The 20,600-nt window shown below is 43.5% G+C and overlaps 2 protein-coding genes across 5 annotated transcripts in view; both read right to left on the bottom strand.

Moving 5' to 3' along the window:
* LOC138971263 (uncharacterized) overlaps nt 1-27 on the bottom strand; it is a 19,592-nt gene extending 19,565 nt beyond the window's left edge. Inside the window, exon 1 of the mRNA XM_070343971.1 lies at nt 1-27. This exon is cut by the window's left edge and continues 604 nt beyond it. The gene's annotated coding sequence lies outside the window, so the exon portion shown is untranslated.
* Nucleotides 28-5,065: 5,038 nt separating this feature from the next.
* LOC138971262 (uncharacterized) lies at nt 5,066-18,935 on the bottom strand. Of its 4 annotated transcripts, none has more exons than XM_070343966.1 (5): nt 18,797-18,935; nt 14,306-14,458; nt 13,309-13,387; nt 6,820-7,128; nt 5,066-6,463 (listed from the first exon to the last, which is right to left on the bottom strand). In XM_070343966.1, exons 1-4 carry the CDS (start codon nt 18,800-18,802, stop codon nt 6,845-6,847), a joined length of 522 nt encoding a protein of 173 aa, XP_070200067.1. In that variant the 5' UTR covers nt 18,803-18,935; the 3' UTR covers nt 5,066-6,463; nt 6,820-6,844. The 4 variants fall into 4 exon arrangements, with proteins under 4 accessions (XP_070200067.1, XP_070200070.1, XP_070200068.1 ...); XM_070343969.1 differs by lacking the exon at nt 18,797-18,935 and adding an exon at nt 18,630-18,752; XM_070343967.1 differs by lacking the exon at nt 18,797-18,935 and adding an exon at nt 18,402-18,598.
* Between the last annotated feature and the right edge of the window lie 1,665 nt (nt 18,936-20,600).

The raw sequence follows: 20,600 nt of genomic DNA, 5'->3' as shown, positions 1-20,600 counted from the left end.
CTACTAAGCCGTCTCATGTTTCAACATTGACAATAATGTTCAGCTGAAGAGCCGCTGAGACGGACGAAACGACGAAACTAAAGTAGAAAGAACCACTATAATTAGAGAAGTTACGTTTCCTACAAAGGAGAGACGACGATTACGACGAGGTGTGGTTCAGACATTTCCTGTATTCACATATACATAATTTGAAATGTAAGGCTGCCTCATAGACCAGTTACACTACTCAGTTTTGCTGCATACCACTGCACAGTGCACACGACTATATAACATACTGGATGATTACCCGCTTCGCCGGGTACCGGCTTCGCCGGGAAGAAGTAGAGCCGAATACCAGGCTGCGCCTGGGACCCGGCTTTGCATATTTCGACCATAACTACCCTTTGCAAGCTGCGTATGCATTGATACAGCGGTTTCACAATTGGTGCAGTTAAGCCGTTTTCTACGAGAGACTTCCAACCACTACGAAGATGTTCTGCCAGACGGATAAAAAGTCAAACCCTATGTTAAGAGAACCGAGACTATTATTAGAGAAGCTATGTTTTCTACGAAGGAGAGACGGCGATTACGATGAGGCATGCTTCCGATCAAAGACATTGCTTGCTACACGAGCCCAAAGAAAAAATTCTGTTTGTTGCATTTAGATAATAAAGTTTTATTGAATTGAATCGAATTGAATTGTTTTCGCTTACCCGTTTCGACCATAATTCCCTTTGCAAACTGCGTGTGCCCTGAAACCGAGACTCACACCAAAAAAAACGGAGAGTTGTAATTGATAATTCACGCGAAAACCTACTTCGTGTAAAACGTAACCTCTCTCAACTCGTCATGAATCCATGTCGACGTGCAGCTCTTACAAATAGGGAATACTAGTGATATGCGCCGGCATTGTTTTGTACACAGAAAACCCCGGGTTACTGTAATTAACCATTCATACGAAAAGCTACTTCGTGTAGAACGTAACCTCTCTCAACTCGCTATGCCGGCATTCTCTTGCACAACACACACACACACACACACACGCACACACACACACACACACACACACTCACACACCAAAGATTAAAAAAACAAAGGGCAACTCTTATTAACAATTCATGGGAAAAGCTGCCGGCTTGGTATAATACATAATCTCTCTACACTCGCCATAAATCAATGTCGCCGGACAACTCTTAAAAAGAGGAAATCCCAGTAGTGTATACACGCAGGCATTCTCTAATACAACACACACAAAAACCCGATAGTTCTGGATAACAGTTCACGCGAAAAGCTACTTTGCACAACACACAAAAACCCGGGTAGCTCTTGATAACAAAGCATGCGAAAAGCTACTGTGTGTGCTGGGTGTGTGTTACTGCAAGTCCCACCCAGGGACAACAAAAGCAGGTTATGAATTACAGGGTATCAAAGTACAGTTTCCTGGTTAAGGGGTAGCTACGCTGTGCGACTTTGTTGTATTCATCAAGTACGAGGGCCAACTGAGAAGTAGCGGGCCCGACAAGGAATGAATTGACTTAGACAGGCGAGACTTGGCATGAATAAAGAAAGGACTGTATGCAAAATATAACGTATATTCACTTGTTAGTGAGTGAAAGTCCAACAGGAGTAACCCCTTTGCGTAAAAAAAAAAAAGTGATGCCATGACCTTTTATTTCAAGGGGGGTGACCCTGGCCTACTTTGGTGGGCCCGGGACTGAGTAACCTTGCGATGTTGAAATGTAAACTTGTCCTAGTCTTGTACGTAAACGCGCCTTCCTAGTCGGGCCAGGAACTTTTCAGCTGACCCACGTACATGTTGCTGCGAACAAAATAATGTAGTATGGAATAGTTGAGTTCGACCATCTCAAGTCCCGCTGCTCCATGGTTGTGTTGTACGTTTCACATCTGCCCCGAATTCCAATCTTCCAATAAAATGTATGTTCATGTGTGTTGTGCAGTTGCAAAATGCAGACAAACTGAGTAGCGTAACTGGCCCATGGGTTACTCTGAACCTCACGACACTTAAATTGTAGTCACCTTAAAACCATCTGAATTGTCTTGCAATGACAGTTACAGTCGTCTGAACTGTGCAGTGGCACGAAGCAAAACTGAGTTGTGTAACGTGTCCATGAGGCAGCCTTTCATTTCAACCCACTGTCAAACCACCTTCAGTGTCTCTCACAATGTAAGTTATATAGTCGTCTGAACAGTGCAGTGGCACGAAGCAAAACTGAGTAGTGTAACCTGTCCATGAGGCAGCTTTACATTTCAACCCACTTTCATCTTCTTCTCAGTTCTTCTGCGTTCGTGGGCTGAAACTCCCACGTACACTCGTGTTTTTGCACGAGTGGATTTGTACGTGTATGACCATTTTTACCACACCATGTAGGCAGCCATACGCTGCTTTCGGAGGAAAACCCACTTTCAAAAACACCTTCAGTGTCTCTCACAACTAATTGTCTTATGTTATATAGTCGTGTGCACTGTGCAGTGGCACGAAGCAAAACTGAGTTGTGTAACGTGTCCATGAGGCAGCCTTTCATTTCAACCCACTGTCAAACCACCTTCAGTGTCTCTCACAATGTAAGTTATATAGTCGTCTGAACAGTGCAGTGGCACGAAGCAAAACTGAGTAGTGTAACCTGTCCATGAGGCAGCTTTACATTTCAACCCTATTGTGTCGTATAATAAAAGTGATATAGTCGTGTGCACTGTGCAGGGCAATGCAGAAAAACTGAGTATTGTAATGTGTTCATAGCGACTCCAACACTTGCGCCACTTCAAACCACATTCAAACCACCTTAAGTAGCATACAATAAATGTCATACTGTAGTTGGTGTGTACTGTGAAATGGCAAATGTGGGATGTGGTATGTGGGAGGTGTGTTTATAACCTGCCCTGTTATATAGTGCTGTATGTCTTATGTAAAAACAATGTCCTGTTTGTATTATTGTTATGTACCACGCCTGAATTTCTCTATGAGATAATAAAGTATTCTTATTCTTATTATTCTTAAATTAGTGCAGCTTTGAAGTGGCTTTGATTTGCGTATCTTAATGCCTGTACTTCGTGCTGATGCACTTAAAGCAAGTGCTTATTGCTTTCATGTTACTAAGTCACGTACCTGCAAACCGGCACGGTTGGCCTAGTGGTAAGGCGTCCGCCCGTGATCGGGAGGTCGTGGGTTCGAATCCCGGTCGGGTCATACCTAAGACTTTAAAATTGGCAATCTAGTGGCTGCAGCTCCGCCTGGCGTCTGGCATTAATATGGGTGTCAGAATAATGTGACTGGGTGAGACATGAAGCCTGTGCTGCGATTTCTGTCTTGTGTGTGGCGCACGTTATATGTCAAAGCAGCACCGCCCTGATATGGCTCTTCGTGGCCCGGCTGGGCGTTAAACAAACAAACAAACAAACAAACAAACGCACCTGCAAGGTTGTAAGTGGCGGATGGAAGTATTCATTGCAAGCGTTAAGTGCATGGCAATAGCAATCATTCTGTGTCTGCGTGTACGTAACAGGAAATGATTTTGTTCATTAGGTCTTACTTCTAAAGCTGCAATATTTAGACTTTGCAGGTATAAAATTAATGTTTCCCTCCCTGTCTGTGTGTCTGTGTCTGTCTGTCTCTCTGTCTGTCTGTATGTCTGTCGCTTTGTCTCTATCTCTAACTATCTCTCTCTCGGAGAGACCGAGACAGACAGACAGTCAATTCATCTTCTCCTGTTGGAGAGCGAAACAAGACAGCGTTTCATAATGAATGTCTGAAGGGAAATGTTCCTTTAACGTGTGTTCTGATATCGTCGCCCAAAGCAGAGATTGCAGCATAATCTCTGCCCAAAGTCAATACTGATGCAAGGGAGATAAAAAGCTGTAAATCGCTCTTTGGCTTGCATCTGGTGGATTGCCTCCCCTGGTGAGCTTCAATTTCTTGACTATGCTTTGAGAATTGTTTGATCGGTTTGGCAAAATGTACTTTGTTTCTGTCAGTTGTGGGATGACATTTTAAAAATAAAGAGCAAGAAAAAACGGTCTTTACCTGATGAAGGTATCTGTAGTGCAAAAACCGATTTTGTCTCAAGGGAGATTATTAAACTTTTATAAAATGTTGGAAAGCGCGAAGAAACACACTCTACAGTGTACGACGGCAAGCTGCCAAGTAATAAATACGCAAAATAATTTACTATTAAAGATGTTAAAATGTGAGTAATCTTTTATAGTAGTTGTTTTCTTCGTGTTTGGATGTTTGTAGATTGTCAAATGCATGTTTATCAAAATCTAAACAGCGAATTGACTGTGGTGAGATGAACAAAGTTAAAACAAATTTTTAAAAAAGATATCTGTACTTACCGATACAAGAACGGCATAAGACGGTACGAATTTTCGCTTATGTAAGTTTCATCAGGAACAAAACACAAAAGGCAACAAAAGGCAGACACAACACGGAACGAACAAGGTTTCCCTTTTTTTGTGTTTCCCCTCCATATTCTTTTCAACCCTTGTTCAGTCCATGTTGCGTCTGTTGCCTTTTGTGTTTTAATCCTGATGAAGCTTACATAAGCGAAAATTCGTACCGTCTTGTGCTGTTCTTGTATCGGTGAGTACAGATATCTTTTGTTTTTTAACTATGTTTATCAAAATGCAAGTGTCCCCAGTACCCTACCCTGATTCTTTTACTCCTGTGAGTGTCAGTGTGTGTGTGTGTGTGTGTGTGTGTGTGTGTGTGTGTGTGTGTGTGTGTGTGTGTGCCTTAGCGCGTGTGCATACTTGTGTGTGTGATCATTTCATTTTGGGTTCCTGAGCTCGATTCTCTTTTTTTCTTGTTGTTTCACATTTTATTATTTTGTGAATTCTAAATGATAAATGTCTTACTTTCTCTTAGGCTTGTATGAAAGAATGTATTTGTGTGTTCAATCAAACAAATAATAAAAGTAACACACTTTAAAACAAAGACAACTCTTGGTTCTAATTCTGACTGCACACACACACACACACACACACACACACACACACACACACACACACACACACACACACACACACACACACACACACACTTCCTTTATAACCAAGTGAAGACTGGTCATCTCTGATCACAAACATTTTTACTGTTGCTTGAAATGTACAAAAATTATGACAAGAGTACAAACGTTTGTAAAAAGTACCCCCCCTCTCTCTCTCTCTCTCTCTCTCTCTCTCTCTCTCTCTCTCTCTCTCTCTCTCTCTCTCTCTCTCTCTCTCTCTCTCTCTCTCTCTCTCACACACACACACACACACACACACACACACACACACACACACACACATGCATGCACACTCACTCATGCATGCACACACATGTAAACAATTCTGCAATCAGAGTTCACAATCTTGAAAACATTTTTCATTGCTTTCAACAGAAAAGCAAACTTCGAAAATTGTCCTCTTTTCTGTGTGTAATTAGAACTCACAAGGAAAATTCACATCTATTCCAGTCATTTATACAAATTGCACAAGTAAGGTGAAAGAATGAATCAGATCCCTCAGTTTAAAAAAAAATGCAATAAAAACTTGACACATTTATTTTATTTAATAGTATTTCTGTAACTGTAATCATAATACAGGCAAAAAAGTGTCATAGTTTTGTGTCAATATTAAGTACTCAAAAACAAACTGTTGTTGGATTGACACAGTATTCGGTGGATTTTATCAATCTTTAATTGATACAATAATAACTGTTTAACCACTTTTGCTTAAAAACAATAAAGCAACTCTAGGATGTGATTGTTCCAAGGTGTGACAGATATCTTTACAGAAAATATGTCAACATGTACATTAGTTCGGTGGGAATTTAGGAGTATTCATACTCCATTTCCTTAATAAACAATTGTACCTGGTTGTAAAAGGCCTAACATATAGTCAGTATATGTATGATGTCAAATACGGTGGTATAAACTTGCTTTCACAAGATGTCGATCCAGCAATCCACCATCACACCAAGTTGCTGCATCTGTCAACTGCTGCGTGGATGATGTCAGAACCAATGACGTACATAAGCTGATTATTTTGGCAGGCCTAATACAGTGGAACCCCATTATTAAGACCCCCTAATTTAACACCCCCTCCTGTTTAAGACTCTGTTTTCTGAGATTTTCTCATCATAACCTCTGTAAATGTACCCCCATTTTAAGACTCCCTCCTGTTTAAGACTCTGTTTTCTGAGATTTTCTCATCATAACCTCTGTAAATGTACCCCCATTTTAAGACTCCCTCCTATTTAAGACCTGATTTTCTCAGAATATTGGAGGTTTTAGAAGGGGTGTTCCACTGTAGTTCCCTGGCTGAAGTCGGCGATAAGTAGAAGAAGATAGGTAGAAGAAGGCAAGAAGTAGAAGTAGACATGTTCGGAGAAGAAGTAGGAGCACCAAGGTATGTCATGGTCAGTGGTTCCTATCACAGTCACGCTTTCTGCACATTTCACAATTCCACTCGAGGGCTGTACAATCTGAAACAAATAAAGGAGGGGGGAATGTCAATAATGTTCTGTTTCTGTATGGGTTCTTTTCTTCACATTTATAAGTTAAAACGGAAAGTTATTGAAACAATGTGCTAGCATGCACGTACCCACGCGCATGAATACACATACACACACACTTTGTTCACAGTGAAATAAGGAATGTGTTCACATTTCACTTCCAATAAAATTATTCACACAAACACGCTCGCTCGCTCTCTCTCTCTCTCTCTCTCTCTCTCTCTCTCTCTCTCTCTCTCTCTCTCTCTCTCTCTCTCTCTCTCTCTCTCTCTCTCTCTCTCTCTCTCTCTCTCTCTCTCTGCTACTTTACATTAAGCCATACTTACAATATATATAATATATCTCCACACTCTAGCAATCCTTCCTCCTCTTCTTCAGCAAAAAGCTCGCTCTCTTTCTCTGCTTCTCGAACGAACATGCGGACAGGAAGGCGGGTACCGGACAGGGGGGTTGAGGCTGAACCGCCGGGTGGGGGAAGGGGATGTTGGTCATGGACGGGTAGGGGTGGGGCTGGTGAGGGTGGGGATGAGGGTGGGGGTGGGGACGTGATTGTTGAGGGTTGGGTCGAAGGGGTGGCATCATCTGGGTGACGAAACTCCTGACGGTTTCTTGCGCCATGCTCTCAGCGCCGCAACCTGGAACAACAGAAAGAGAGACATATTTTGAGAACAGTGTCATGAGAGTCAGATAGACCGATGGAGAGCAAACAACAACAATACAAAAGCAAGCTCGACACTAGAAACAAAGAATCTTGATTTCTTGAGGAATACATTTTAAACTTGTTTAATTGTTCCCCCCTTTTTTTTTGGGGGGGGGGGGGTTAAATGCTTTATACGTGCTCTCCTCAGCCCAGCCTATTCGTTTTTGAATCGTAAATATTTGTGTGCATTTGGTTTTGCGGTTTGAACTAATGTAACTTTAAAAATATAACTATTTCTTGTCTCCACACAATTTTTCTTTTTGTTTTGTTTTTGTATCAAACTTCTAAATCAAATGTGTTACAATGTTTCCGCCATCGTGCGCATGTGTAGTTGGTTAAACCATCGCCCGTTAATATCAGCACATGCTGGCGTACGCGTCCAAATGTCACCTCTGAACACATGTCACATTATTCCAATTGAATAAAAAGTTCTGTTAGAATCCACCAAATAACACCCCACCTTCCGTTCTCCCGTCCAAAAAACCCTTTAACCGCCGTAAATCTAACCCTTCCCTCCCTCTCTCTGCTCCATGTCACAGCTGCAGCTCGACATTTGAGGACAAGAGGGGGCAATAAAACAGGTCATCTAGTTAACATTCCCACACGGTCCTCGGCCGTGACAAGACAGCCGCGAGAGCTCGCACACAGCAATAATCCTCCCATCGCCGGAAGGTCAAAGCCACAAACACGGCAAAGAAGGGGTCAGGGGTGGAAAATGAGATAATGGCGAAAGCTGTTACTCGCGAAGTCACAATAGATTCACTCCGCCCTCTGGCTTCGTCCCCCCCTGAAACCCACCCCTTGTTACCGCTCTGTCAGGTGCTGCAGGCTATCTGTCCTCCTCCCCTCTCTTCTTCTCCTCCTCCTCCACCCCCCTACCCACAAGTGTTCTCCTCCCTTCGGCGTCAGTAAATCTTTTCATCGAAGTGGCGAGGGAGGACGCAAGAGGTGGGTGACACCTCGCGACACGATGAGTCCTTTGCCATTAGCGTTTTCACGGGTTTGAACATGCTGTGTGTCGTAAAAATAGGAGTGAGGTTGTAAGCGACTGACAATCAAAGCTGGCACCCGTTGGTCCATGGCTATTAGCGTTTTTATGGGTTTGAACATGTTTTAAATAATAAGGGTAGGTAGTAAGTGGGGTTGTTCGTCAACGTCAGCCAAGAGTTGACCAATGACATCTAGACAATAAAAAGGTTGTGTTATTTGTGTTGTTCGATCGTGACTGTCAAGCCTCGAGCTGGCACGTGAAATCTAGGCAACAAAATCTTTACAACATACTCTTTGTGACCGACACAGAAGCTCCACTGCTTTGGGCTTTGAATCCAAAGCTAGCGATTGAAATCTAGGCAATACAAACTTTACGCTTTGTTTGTGATAAATACAGGGGTACAGTTTTCAATGAGTGTCAGCGTAGGGCCGACACGTGAAACCGATAAGAGTGACTAAATCTTCACGATGTAGTCTGTGTTCAAGATAGGTATACAGGGGTACGTTTGTAAGGGACTGTGGGTTTTGATGGTAAGTGAGGCTGGGCAAGAAAACATCGCTAACTTCAAAACAACTAAGAGTCAGTCACTTTCTAATTGGTCATCATCCTTCCAATGAGAAAGTCAACTTTGTAGTTTGGAATTTCGCCACAGTGGATAAATCAGTTAACACTAGACTTTAAACCACAGTAATGAATCATGAGTCAATTCGCCATCAATTTGCCAGCCCACCCGGTCGGCTAGAAGAAACACAGACTCATCTCAGTAGTCATCATCTTCGGATTCTGTTGCCCAGCTAGTCGGGTAGAAGACGGTAATCATCTCAGAGTTTAATCGTCACGCTTTTCCACACTGACAAGGGGTTCTAATGAATGTCCAGCCATCCCACAACAGGTGGACAGCCCCGGTAGTTTGCACAGAGTGTCTGCACCACACCTGACCGCCGACGCAGAAGATCAAAGCAACTTAGAGATAGGCGGTGTTTGTTTGCACTGATTTTAACTGGCGGCAAAGTAAATTACAGGGCTGTGGGGTAAAAGCGGTAGCGGGGTAGTGCGGGTATCTGGACGGGTCATCCGTTGTGTGGTCATTGTCGTCTTCCTTAGTCTGTCTTCATCAGTCACGGTGCTTGTCTCGCTGGGTTTTGATACGGTGACATATCTGATGGGCTTGATGGATGGGCTTTACGAAGGAGGTGGGGGGGGGGGGGGGGCGAGAGAACATTAGGAGAGCGGGGGACAGTATGGTCGGTGTGCCCGTGTAGTGCGATCTGATTTTGATAACGCATCCCCTGTTATGTGCGAAACGACTCTCTTGCCGTAAGAATCTTTCAATCGACGCGTTCACAAGATAACGGATCATAAGTACTGGCACAAAAACTTTGTACCCGATTCAGTATTTTCAAGCTGTTGACCTACATCTCTGTCTGTCTCTCTCTCTGATGTGCATGCATGTGTCCCGCGTGTGTGCACATGTCTGTCTTTATATAATAACTCAATGAAGCACTTGCTTCGCTTGATTCTCCTGTTCTATTTTGATCTCGTATTTTCGCTCCAAGCTTGGATTCCAAAACCACTTGACTTCCACTGAAGCGCTATCGTCCACTCTCAGATATGATCCCTTGAGGAATGCAAGTCCTACATCAGGGGGCACAACTGCTCCCCAAAGGAGAAGCAAGCCATCTGCTGCGTCCTAACAAGGTGCGTGGGAACCTCTCTGCGATTAGTCCCTCTTTAATGTGAAGGCCACATGCAAAAGAACTAGATCACTTGTTGGTCTATCAACCTTAAAATAAAACTATCCCCCGAACCACCACCACCATCCCTCTCCCTCTCCCTCTCCCCCTCTCTCTCAACGTGCTCGTACCCGTATCCCATTAATTCCACCCCGAAATTCTGCCGCCATATGTCGCAGGGAGGAGCAATAAAGTCGCTGTGGTCCACTAGGCCGGGGGGTGGGGGGTGGGGGGTGGGTGGGGGGAGGGAACACTGTGTCCACACATTTTACACCTTTTCAGCGCAGGGGGGGGGGGGGGGGGATTTTAGCCTCTCCCACCTGTTTGATCTGTGATATTGATAAGGGAGCAAGTTTGGAGGGATTTGTTCGGCTATTGTCGTTTGTGGCCTTTAAACCCAGGACTCTATTTTAAGTTGTTCTTGTGGGGGAGACTGAAGGGGTGGGACGGTAGTTATGATTTTGACGGCTGAGGGCTAAACGGAGTCAGTCACCTTGCTTTCCACGTGGGCGAGTATTTTTGCTCCACATGCCGGGAGGTGTGTGTTTGTTGCTGGTTTTAGAAGTGGTGACTGGCGGCGAAGCTGAGGGTTCTAGTGACCACGACACACACACACACACACACACACACACACACACACACTGGTTGGTTTGGGGTGGGTGAGGGAGAGACAGACAGATAGACATACAAAGAGACAGTCAGAAAAAAGAAAAGGACACTGCACGAAGGCGAAGAACCCCAAAAGAATTAGCCAGCATCTGCTGCACAAATTGGCATGCAGGTGTAAAGAAGAATAAACGGGGAAGGGGGGGGGGATATGTTGGGGTGGGGGGATATGTTGGGGGGATATGTTGGGGGGAGCTCGGAGGACAGGTGACAGTTGGTTGCGTTGGCGATCCCCGTGGGAAGATGGGGTCGCTTTCTCCGCCCCATGCTTCCTGCTGTGCAACACATGGTCTTTTTGTTCGTTGTGTTTTTTTTTTCGATATTTTTTTTTTTTTTTTTTTTTTTGGGGGGGGGGGGGGGGATTTATGCGCAGCAGCACATGGGCAGTTTCTCTCTTTTGACTAAGTGCAATCCTTGAGGTGAGAGGAAAGATAGATATAAAAACTTTAAATGAATGTGGTACCCGTGCAGTATGCATTATCTACACTCCTCAAATTGTTATTGTTTCTAACCTGTATCAGTGTCTCCACAAGGAATTCAAGCCGAGAACTGACGCAATTCCTCGACCACCACCATCCCCGACGCTGTCGATAAATTGGTTTTCGGGCGGTAGCTATAAGAACTTGATGTCAGTGTAAAATTGGCTTACAAACTGCAGCTGGCCCTATTCCAAATTGAGAAAATGTAAATATCTAAGTCGTCACATTGAAATTCCTCACAATCTCATTCTCTTTTCTTTCTTTTTTTACATTACACAAATTGGCATTGCAACAGGTGGCCCTTAACCCCTTCCCACAAAAGTACAACTGAATTTCATTTCACACACAAAACGTTAACTCTTAAAGCAACAGCAGGAACGCGGAACCTCATCCATAACTTGACAAATTCTTGCACCGTCCATTAAGCAGGTGTCTCAACCTGTGAAAACACCTGAGTTATCGGCAACAGGAGGGGGCTTTTGGGGAAGGGAGAAGGAGGGAGGGGTGCGGTAGAGAAAGGGTGAGTGGGTGAGGAAGGTATGGAATCTGGCGACAGCTGTGGTTAACGACAGATTCCCACGGGTCTGTGCCTGAGAAAGTCGCCTAGCTACTCTGCCTGTCGTGTTTGCTTGGAGTGTTGTTGTTGTCACCTGTCTCAGTGTTCTGTGCCTGTGTGTGCAAGAATCGAAGTTTTCAGTCCACAATGTGTGGCAGAAAGAGAGTTGGGAGAGAATTAAGCGATTCAAGAAAGTTGTTAGAACTAATGTTACATTCCATTGAAATGTTGTTGGAACTAAAGTTACAATTTATTGAAATGTTCATTGCGCTTGTTTAGTTGTCAGCCGTTTATGTGTGTGGGTGAGGGGGGGGGGGTCTTTATCAGACAAATGAAGGACAAAGTTTTCTGCCAAATGTACAACAGAAACGCATGGAGAAGTAAATGTGCGAGCGTGTGCGTCCGCGCGCACGAGCTAGCTCGCTCGCTCTCCTTCTCTCTCTTTAATTTATAACTGTGCAGATACTATTGCTGTCATTTTAACCACTATTGTAAGGGGCTGTGGCCTTAGACAATTAAAGATTTGTTCTCTCTCTCTCTCTCTCTCTCTCTCTCTCTCTCTCTCTCTCTCTCTCTCTCTCTCTCTCTCTCTCTCTCTCTCTCTCTCTCTCTCTCTCTCTCTCTCTCTCTCTCTCTCTCTCTCTCTCTCTCTCTCTCCGGATGGTCGTATGATTTAATATCACACTCAAAAGAAAAAAACAGAAACAAGGAAGAAGGAATTGAAAATTAAACAGGATCCATGTCTAATTGCTAAACCCTCACTGTGAGCGTGAGAAACTCCCAAGCTGCCGGAGGTTCACGGCAAGAGAAAATCCTTTATTACCAATAACGCCTTGCCTCATCATTGTTCGGCCGATCCTGGATCAAATAATTAACGAATGAACACAGTTCCGCAGTTTCCTGAAAGTGGGGGAAGGGGGGTCTCATTGTGTGGGAATACGCAAGCTGCTCTTTTCGGATGCGTGCTTCTTGGCGCCAGTTAAATCTTCTCAACACACTTACGTTTCTCACCGAACTAATTCTTCTGATCGCACTAATTATTCACAAAAACAGAACTTCGGTCCTTTTACTTTCCCAACTAAACATGCGAAATAGATAGACTGTTAACGTCAAATACTTTTTTTGTTTTTTTTCTGATTCTTTCCGAACTATCTGAATAAATTATCTAAATCAGTTCGTCAGAAAAAAAGCTTCACATACGTATAAGGCCTAAAAAAAAATAGGTGTGGTTACGGTAACCCGACCTACCCTATTTTTAAGGGCCGACCCTATAACTTTTCATTACATTTGTCAAAAAAACAAACACAAAAAACAAGAAAACGAGTGCAGAAAACGCAATGAAAGCGAAAGCGCCCGAGTCGCACACTTATTTCCCTGTCAAGTAGGTTTGATTTGTACACATTAGAAAAAAAAGTTTTAAAAAAAAAGGGATTGCCTACCTTCCTACCCTATTTTTTTTGGCTATGTTACCGTAACCACACCTATTTTTTTTGGGCCTAATCGTGCTGTTGGCTGATGAAAAAGCAGAAATACTACAGTAAACAGTTAAAACAAATATTGATACACACACACAAAATAACAACATGGAAACAAACAGACCACCTACACAAATCAGTGTACGCCGATGAAAAACCAAAACTGTGACACGCACACAGAAACACACAAATATTCAAAGAAACAAAAGACTCACCATGTTTCTGTCGAAATCGTTCAACCAGAGCTGTGTGAAGTTCTTCAATGTAGCGTACTGCTTCTTCTATAACCTGAACCTGCAAAGCAAAAAAACCACAAAATCAAATAAGATGAAATTATAACAATGAACACAAATGTTCCGACCATCATTGCATCAAGAATGATATAAAACAAAATGCAACTTTTTCAAAAAGCTAGAGCAAAAAATAACGTCAGTCGAACTGTGTTATTTCGATATCAAAGTTAGAAGAAAATCAAAAAGCGCTGAATTAATAGGTAAAAAAAATAAAATTTAAATAAAAAAACAAGTACAATTTCCAGGTGAGGTTTGAGAAAACATGCAATTATTGTGCCTATCACAACTGTTTAAAGAAATGAACACCGGAGTGCATACTTCTTCTTCTGCGTTCGTGGGTTGAAACTCCCTCGCCACACTCGTGTTTTTTGCACGAGTGGAATTTTACGTGTATGACCGTTTTTTACCCCGCCATTTAGGCAGCCATACGCCGTTTTCGGAGGAAGCATGCTGGGTATTTTCGTGTTTCTATAACCCACCGAACTCTGACATGGATTACAGGATCTTTTTCGTGCGCACTTGGTCTTGTGCTTGCGTGTACACACGTGGGTGTTCGGACACCGAGGAGAGTCTGCACACAAAGTTGCCTCTGAGAAATAAATCTCTCGCCGAACGTGGGGACGAACTCACGCTGACAGCGGCCAACTGGATACAAATCCAGCGCGCTACCGACTGAGCTATATCCCCGCCCTTCTGGAGTGCATACAATCTGCCTTATGCGCGCGCGTACACGCACATACACACCAACACTAGGACACCCTTGGGACCATTTAAAACGGTGTCCTTACATTGCAGGTGGTCTTTCATGGCAGGTATGTTTGATCAAGTTAATGCACAAAGGGACAACAGAAGGGTGTCCTCCCATCGGAGGGACCTCACATTGCAGGTACCACTGTAGCTACGAGTCAAGTATACACACCTTTGTGACTTTTTTCTTGGTTGCCACGGCGGGAACAAGGGCCCGCAACTTGGAGTATTCTCGCTCTCTGATGCGTCGGATGTGTTTCCGCAACTGCTTCCGGGCCACCATCTGTGTCGAGGAGGGACTGTGACAGGATGAGAACCGTACCATCTGGGGACAAAATAAACAATTTGAAAAAATTAGATTGTATTAACAATTTTGTTCGGAAGTCAACGGTTGAAATAGGTTATCAAGAAGGGGGAGGTATTGAACGGAAGGGCGGTTCTTCAAAAGCGATACCTAACGAATACTAGCCCAATAACAAGGGTAAATACTCTACGGCCTTGCACAACGATTAAATGATGAGTCTGTGTGTGCTCTCCCCCCCCCCCCCTCTCTCTCTCTCAGTTCAAAAACAGCAAGGCAAGATGGAAAGTGCAAGGGCGATAGACCAGGTACTGGGGCTTCACACAGAAGGGGTAAAGTGTGTGTATCTGTGTGCAGATAGAGAGGAGAGGGAGGGAGGTGTCGGCAGATGCTTATTCTCAACCTAGGCCAGTGCTCTGTCCACCTCGAGGTGACCCCCTGACCACACATACATCTGCAGAAGACACAAAAGAAGGGACCAACTCCTGTTTTTGTGTGCTAGCGACAAAAGAGCGGGTATCTCAATGACCACCAATAGCAGCTGTTTTCTAGCCTCGGAGAAGTCAATGGAAAATATATAATTATATTATACACTCGACGATTTCGCGCGAAAAGGAAGGAAACTGAAAATAGTGAAGTGATGAGGAAGGAGAGGCCGGTTGGGGGATAGCATAATGTGAGTGAGGGAAGGGTCGTGGAGATTGTCCAGAGAATGAAGTAAGACCACGGAAAAGAAGTGAACAAGTGCCCAAAGATGTGTTAAAGCGCATAGAGAGAGAGGGGGGTTGTGTATGTGTGTGTGTGTGTGTGTGTGTGTGTGTGAGAGAGAGAGAGAGAGAGAGTCAACAATATCTTCCAATGATGATGAGGAAAACGTATGCCCGTCCGCACAAACCAAGCAAATCAGTAGACACTACCCTGAAACTGTGTCCTTGAAGCACTCCAGAAAGTCTTGATTTCAGAGAGAAAAAAATCCGAAGTTCCCAGTGCATGGCTATACCATGTGCTCAATATTTCAGTTCTAGTTCTACAGCCACTGTGCAGCGCTGATGTACAGTTATTTGATCCAGGGTACATCTCTGCCGGGTGGCGGTGCTATACATCCTTTGTCCCGTTGGAATACGCTCCATAAATCTGACAAGGGCAGCTTCAGTATCCTCAGCCGCGCTTGATTGCTGACCCGCGCAGGTCTGGCCAGTGTATCTTCTTTTCTTTTTTTCGGGGGGGGGGGGTATTTTACCCTTCTTTCAAAATGCTGTAGACTGCATTTCTAACCCCCCCCCCCTCCTCTGTGTATATAGACTGCACCTTCACCCCACCCCTATGTCTTTGTCCTCGTGCGACACCCTAGAAGAAACGAGACGCTTTGATTGGTGTCTACCTGGTCTTGAATAGGTAAATGCAGGCAGATGCTCATTCGGGGGCCCGGGTAGCTCAGGTGGTAGAGCACTGGACTTGTTATCGAAAGGTCGCTGGTTCGAATCCGGGCCGGGACGGACACGGGTCAACTTTATGTGCAGACCCAGAGACGGTATCCATTTCCCACCCCCGTGTCACCACAATGGCACGTTAAAGATCTTGGTCATTCTACCATAAGTGCAGATGGCTGATACCACCTAAACACGCATACATCAAAAGCCGTGAGGGCGTAAAAACTCGAATCGTATTTACAATTCATGTCCAATATAGGCAATTAAGACCTGACGGACAATAAGCCCCTTACAATTTACTTACTATGCTCATACACAATGAGTACGGTTCGAGTTAGTAAATGTTCCGGACACGGAAACAGACACACAGAAAGAGACAGACATGCAGAGGTGGAGAGAATGAGAGAAAAAATACGCGGGCGTGTGTGTGTGTTTGTTTGTTTGTGTGTCTTGAGTGATTGAAAAGCGGAATCAAACTGGCACCATTAATCTGGGTGGGGACAGTCTCGCATTACAGTCACATGCTGACGGGCTGAAAAAAGCTGAAAAAAGCAACCTGCCCGCGCTGTCCAAACATACACGGAACGCCCTGTAAAACCAATGCCTCGACAAGTAATATAATACAAACCGCTTTCTATTCATGGAACTCACATGACTGAAACGATCGATAGAAATTGTCTCTAGAGCAAATGTCACTTGATGTTGTAAATTGATTTAGCATTACGTAAATCGGTTCCACGTGATTCACTTTGCGTTTAGTTTGACTCGACATTTCACTATTTGCTTCAAAAGCTTTCAAAAAGTAAAGAAACAAAAACTCTCATCATAAGAAACTAGAGATAGGCGAAGACGACGACAAATCAAAATAATTGAAAATGTAATGAGAACAAAAAAGACTTAAGGGAGAAGATACAGGCACATGAAAAAGTAGACATACTAATAAAATACAAAACGAACGAAGGCGGAAGGAAAAAGTCAATGCATTGATCCAGCGACAAGCTTGCAGAAAACGATGTTTCTGTTACGAATCTTAAACTTACTAACTAGTTCATGTAGATCTGTATGAGGAGAGAAGGTGACTTTTTATGGTTAACTGAGATGTAGGTATAAAGCTCTGATTCAATTCCTGTGATGTACTATTACGTTAGGTGGGTGAGCCACAAGAATTTCTTTTGTTTGTACATGTACCCACAAAAGAGACAAGAAAGTTGCATCGTCATAAGACAACAGAAAGGAAATGGTCTGGCCAATTCATAAAGCGGATTAAGTATCCTCAATCTGGCGTTGCTTAGGCCAAAAAAAAAAAGGTCTGTTTACGGTAACATAGGCCAAAAAATAGGGTCGGTAGGTCAAGTTTTTTTAAATTTTTTAAAATTTTTTTCTTCTTCCAAAAAACCATATTTTTACGTTATTTTTTTTCCCAAATGCCAAAAAAAGTCTAGGGTCGCGCGAAAAAAATAGGGTCGGTCGGGTTACCGTAAACAGACTATTTTTTTTTTTGGCCTTAGCAACAAGAAACTAACCGTGGGAATGCACACACAAAAACACACATACAAAAACACTAACCTGTATTCTTTATAAATCGATCAATAAAATTGGCCAGCAGATCTGATCTAGTGACAGATAAATTGCATACTCGGTGTATGAGAGGGGGAGGTTTCAAACATGAGGTAGGGGTATAGGTGCTGGCCATGGGGATGCTCGCCCCATCAGATGCCGTTTAAATTTAGCACTTTTTTTTTAAAGGGGCATTTTGGAGATCTATATATAAAACGTAAAATTAAAAAAAAGAGGTTATATTTGCCCCCCCCCCCCCCCCCCCCCCCCCGATCCAGTCCTAGTACTTGTTCCGTGACCTGTACTCATTCCTGTGTAAACCATCATGTATGTATCACCATATGGTCATAGATCCGTCCAGGCTCTTCAACCGTAACTAACATTCAAAACGAGAAAACACATTCCGAAACGACCATACACACGTCCATCGTACATATATCGAACACAATGATTCATTTTAAAGCAACCTACATACCAAGTGCTACACAAACAATCGTCCGGCAACTAAGTAAATCATCGGCACAACACCAACGAAGGTATTTATTTCCTCATCCCTAATGTCTCACTCATCAATGACGCGAGAGAAAAATATGGTAGTATTCGTGCCTATGTGTGCTAACGACTTCCAGCTGCTCACGCCTCAGTCCCGGAACAGAACATCTTCACTCACAAAGAAACACTGGTTCCATATGTTTCCTGAATGTCACCCCCCTACACGCATTCCACTTACTTATAAGCAAACAAAAAGAAAACTATGCCGAGGCTGAGAAACCAGGAACTCAACTGGAATAAATAAATAAAAAATACTGTACCGTTTTATGACACTTTTTTCTGTGAAGAAATATATGCTGTAGTGTAATATTCTCAAGAGCAAGAACTAACAATCTGGTCTGGCACTTCGGCGCGTGATTCCGCAATATGCTTCCACTGAAATGATCTCATCGCTTCTAAAAATAGCATACAAACAAAAACAAACTGACCAGCCTGTAGCGCGACACTTTTAACAACAGAACCACGATGCCTCTGCAAAACACACAGTTAGATTACTTGTGACAAACTCCAAATGGTATCGATCAGCGGTGCTGATTATTTGGGCAAGACGGACCCCGAAAGTGACCATATGTTAGGCTCGTCGTACGTTAGCAGACGACAAGCAAGGCCAGCGCGGGAAGCATGTGACTAAACACGGAACAAACTAACTTACGTACACCGCTCTAGGCTCGTGTCCTCAGTCACAAGACAGAAAAAAGGCGTCGCAAGGAGTGACAGAACGCGAACTGAACAGCTGGTAGCAACGAGGTCGGAAAAATCCCGTCATAATACACAGACACAGCCTTCGACATTGCTGAACGAGTCAATCGGACAAAACACTCACCTTCATTCTGTTGCAGATCGGCAGCGAAGGTCTGGTATTCCAGAAGAGAAGAGGAAAAGCAAAATCACAACACAGTATGTCACCGAGTCAGGTGCTTGCTTGGACGTTGCGCCAATGAGATGCGGCGTTGAATGAAATCTCCCGGGCTGTCAAGCAAATCTTATGGATTTCCCCTCTGCCGCGTCACGCCTGCCGTGTACGACGCGAGAAAAAGTAGTTCTCTTTACGATGTCCAAATGTATTGTTTAAACTCACATTTGCCCCACAAAAATTGTACTAATGAAAAGACAGTGTATTCGTCTCTTTAAATTTTTGATTTTAATTAATGTTTAGGACTCAGTATGTATATCGAGTTTGGGTTTCCCCAAGCGTACGAATTTCTGTGACTCAAACTGAGAAAGTGTCGTCTGCTGCGCGCGTCGCAGCGTGGGAACGCATGGTGTGCGAAGCGCCGCTGGGGATTGAAGTAAAAGAGGGGAGTGGTTTAGAAGCGGACGACAGTTATTATACCCCTTCATTGTTGCACCGAAACCCCCTCAAAAAGGGGCTTCGACAACTGTCACAAGTTTGGATTTGTATTCTTCAGCGGGGCATGTGAGTTTTATCGGAGCTTCAAGATGTTGTTTTTCCTGCCGAGACAGACTGCGGGTGTCCGACTTGAGAGCTTGTGTGAAAAAGCAAGGTGTAAAGAGCAGTAGTGGCAACAGCTTGTAGCCTACTTCATGAAAGAAAATTAGAAAGGACCGAAAAAAGCATTCGTAGTCGACTCATGTCGCAATTATTTATTCTATTTAGACTGAAGCAGTAAAAATAATCCCATGTTTTGAACACTTTGAGTCCTAACAACTGCACCCCACCCCCCCACCCCCCCCCCCCCCCACCCCACCCCCCTCCTCCACACCCCCATATAATCGTCTTCTCTGCCGGGTATGCTCCCATCCCCACCCCTCTCTAATTCTCAAGAGAGGGTTAGATGCAAAAAAAAGTATTCCTATGCTTAGTCTGTTACCCTCGTAAAATAAAGAATTGTCATTGTCGTTGTCAAGAATGAACGAAAAAAGGATACAATGTGAAATATCAAATGGCCAAATGCGTACTTTCTTTACTTTCGGGTACTGAAGCTCCCCACTGACCCAGCCAACCCCCCACCCCCCTCACCCCTCCGCAACCCTCTCATGCCTTATTCTGTCGCGAGATGTATAGACTATTATGGTAACAGTGATTCAATTGTTAAATAAACGTCATCAGGTTATCTCCAAAGGGTGCATTTATGTTAGAGTCACAGTAGTTATGAAGCAAGCTGTTGTACAGTTATCAATGCTATGGGTCGACTGAAATTTAATTTGTGGCATATTTTTGTGTAAATTCATGAGTACCATCGATTCAAACCTTCTCTCTTTTTTCCCTTTTTTATCTTTTAATTTAAGAGGGGGTGGGATGTGTGTGTGAGCTACGGTAGAATTAAAATGCAAGTCAGTGAAACATCATTCAAGGAACATCCCATGCTGTTTCTCTTGTTAAAACTTGTAAGCACTACCACTATTGTGCAGCTGATAAAATATCAGTACATGTACTCTACGATTGTATTGAAACATAATAATGCACTGAGAACATGTTTAAACAAACAAATCTTTGTTATAATATTCCATCATTGCTTGATAATCATAATTCATCTTGAAATATCTTTTTGATTGTTTGACATTGTGTAAATTGTACTGTAGTTAACCTAACTTTTATTTGTTCCTGTTAGGATTGGGCCGGATGAAAAAAAAACCATGTTTCCATTGCTTGTTCTGTCACCCTC

This window comes from Littorina saxatilis, linkage group LG7 (assembly GCF_037325665.1).
Source record: "Littorina saxatilis isolate snail1 linkage group LG7, US_GU_Lsax_2.0, whole genome shotgun sequence".
NCBI lineage: Eukaryota > Metazoa > Mollusca > Gastropoda > Littorinimorpha > Littorinidae > Littorina > Littorina saxatilis.
Note: the sequence above shows the minus strand (reverse complement) of the source record. Positions and strands in the feature narration are given on the sequence as shown.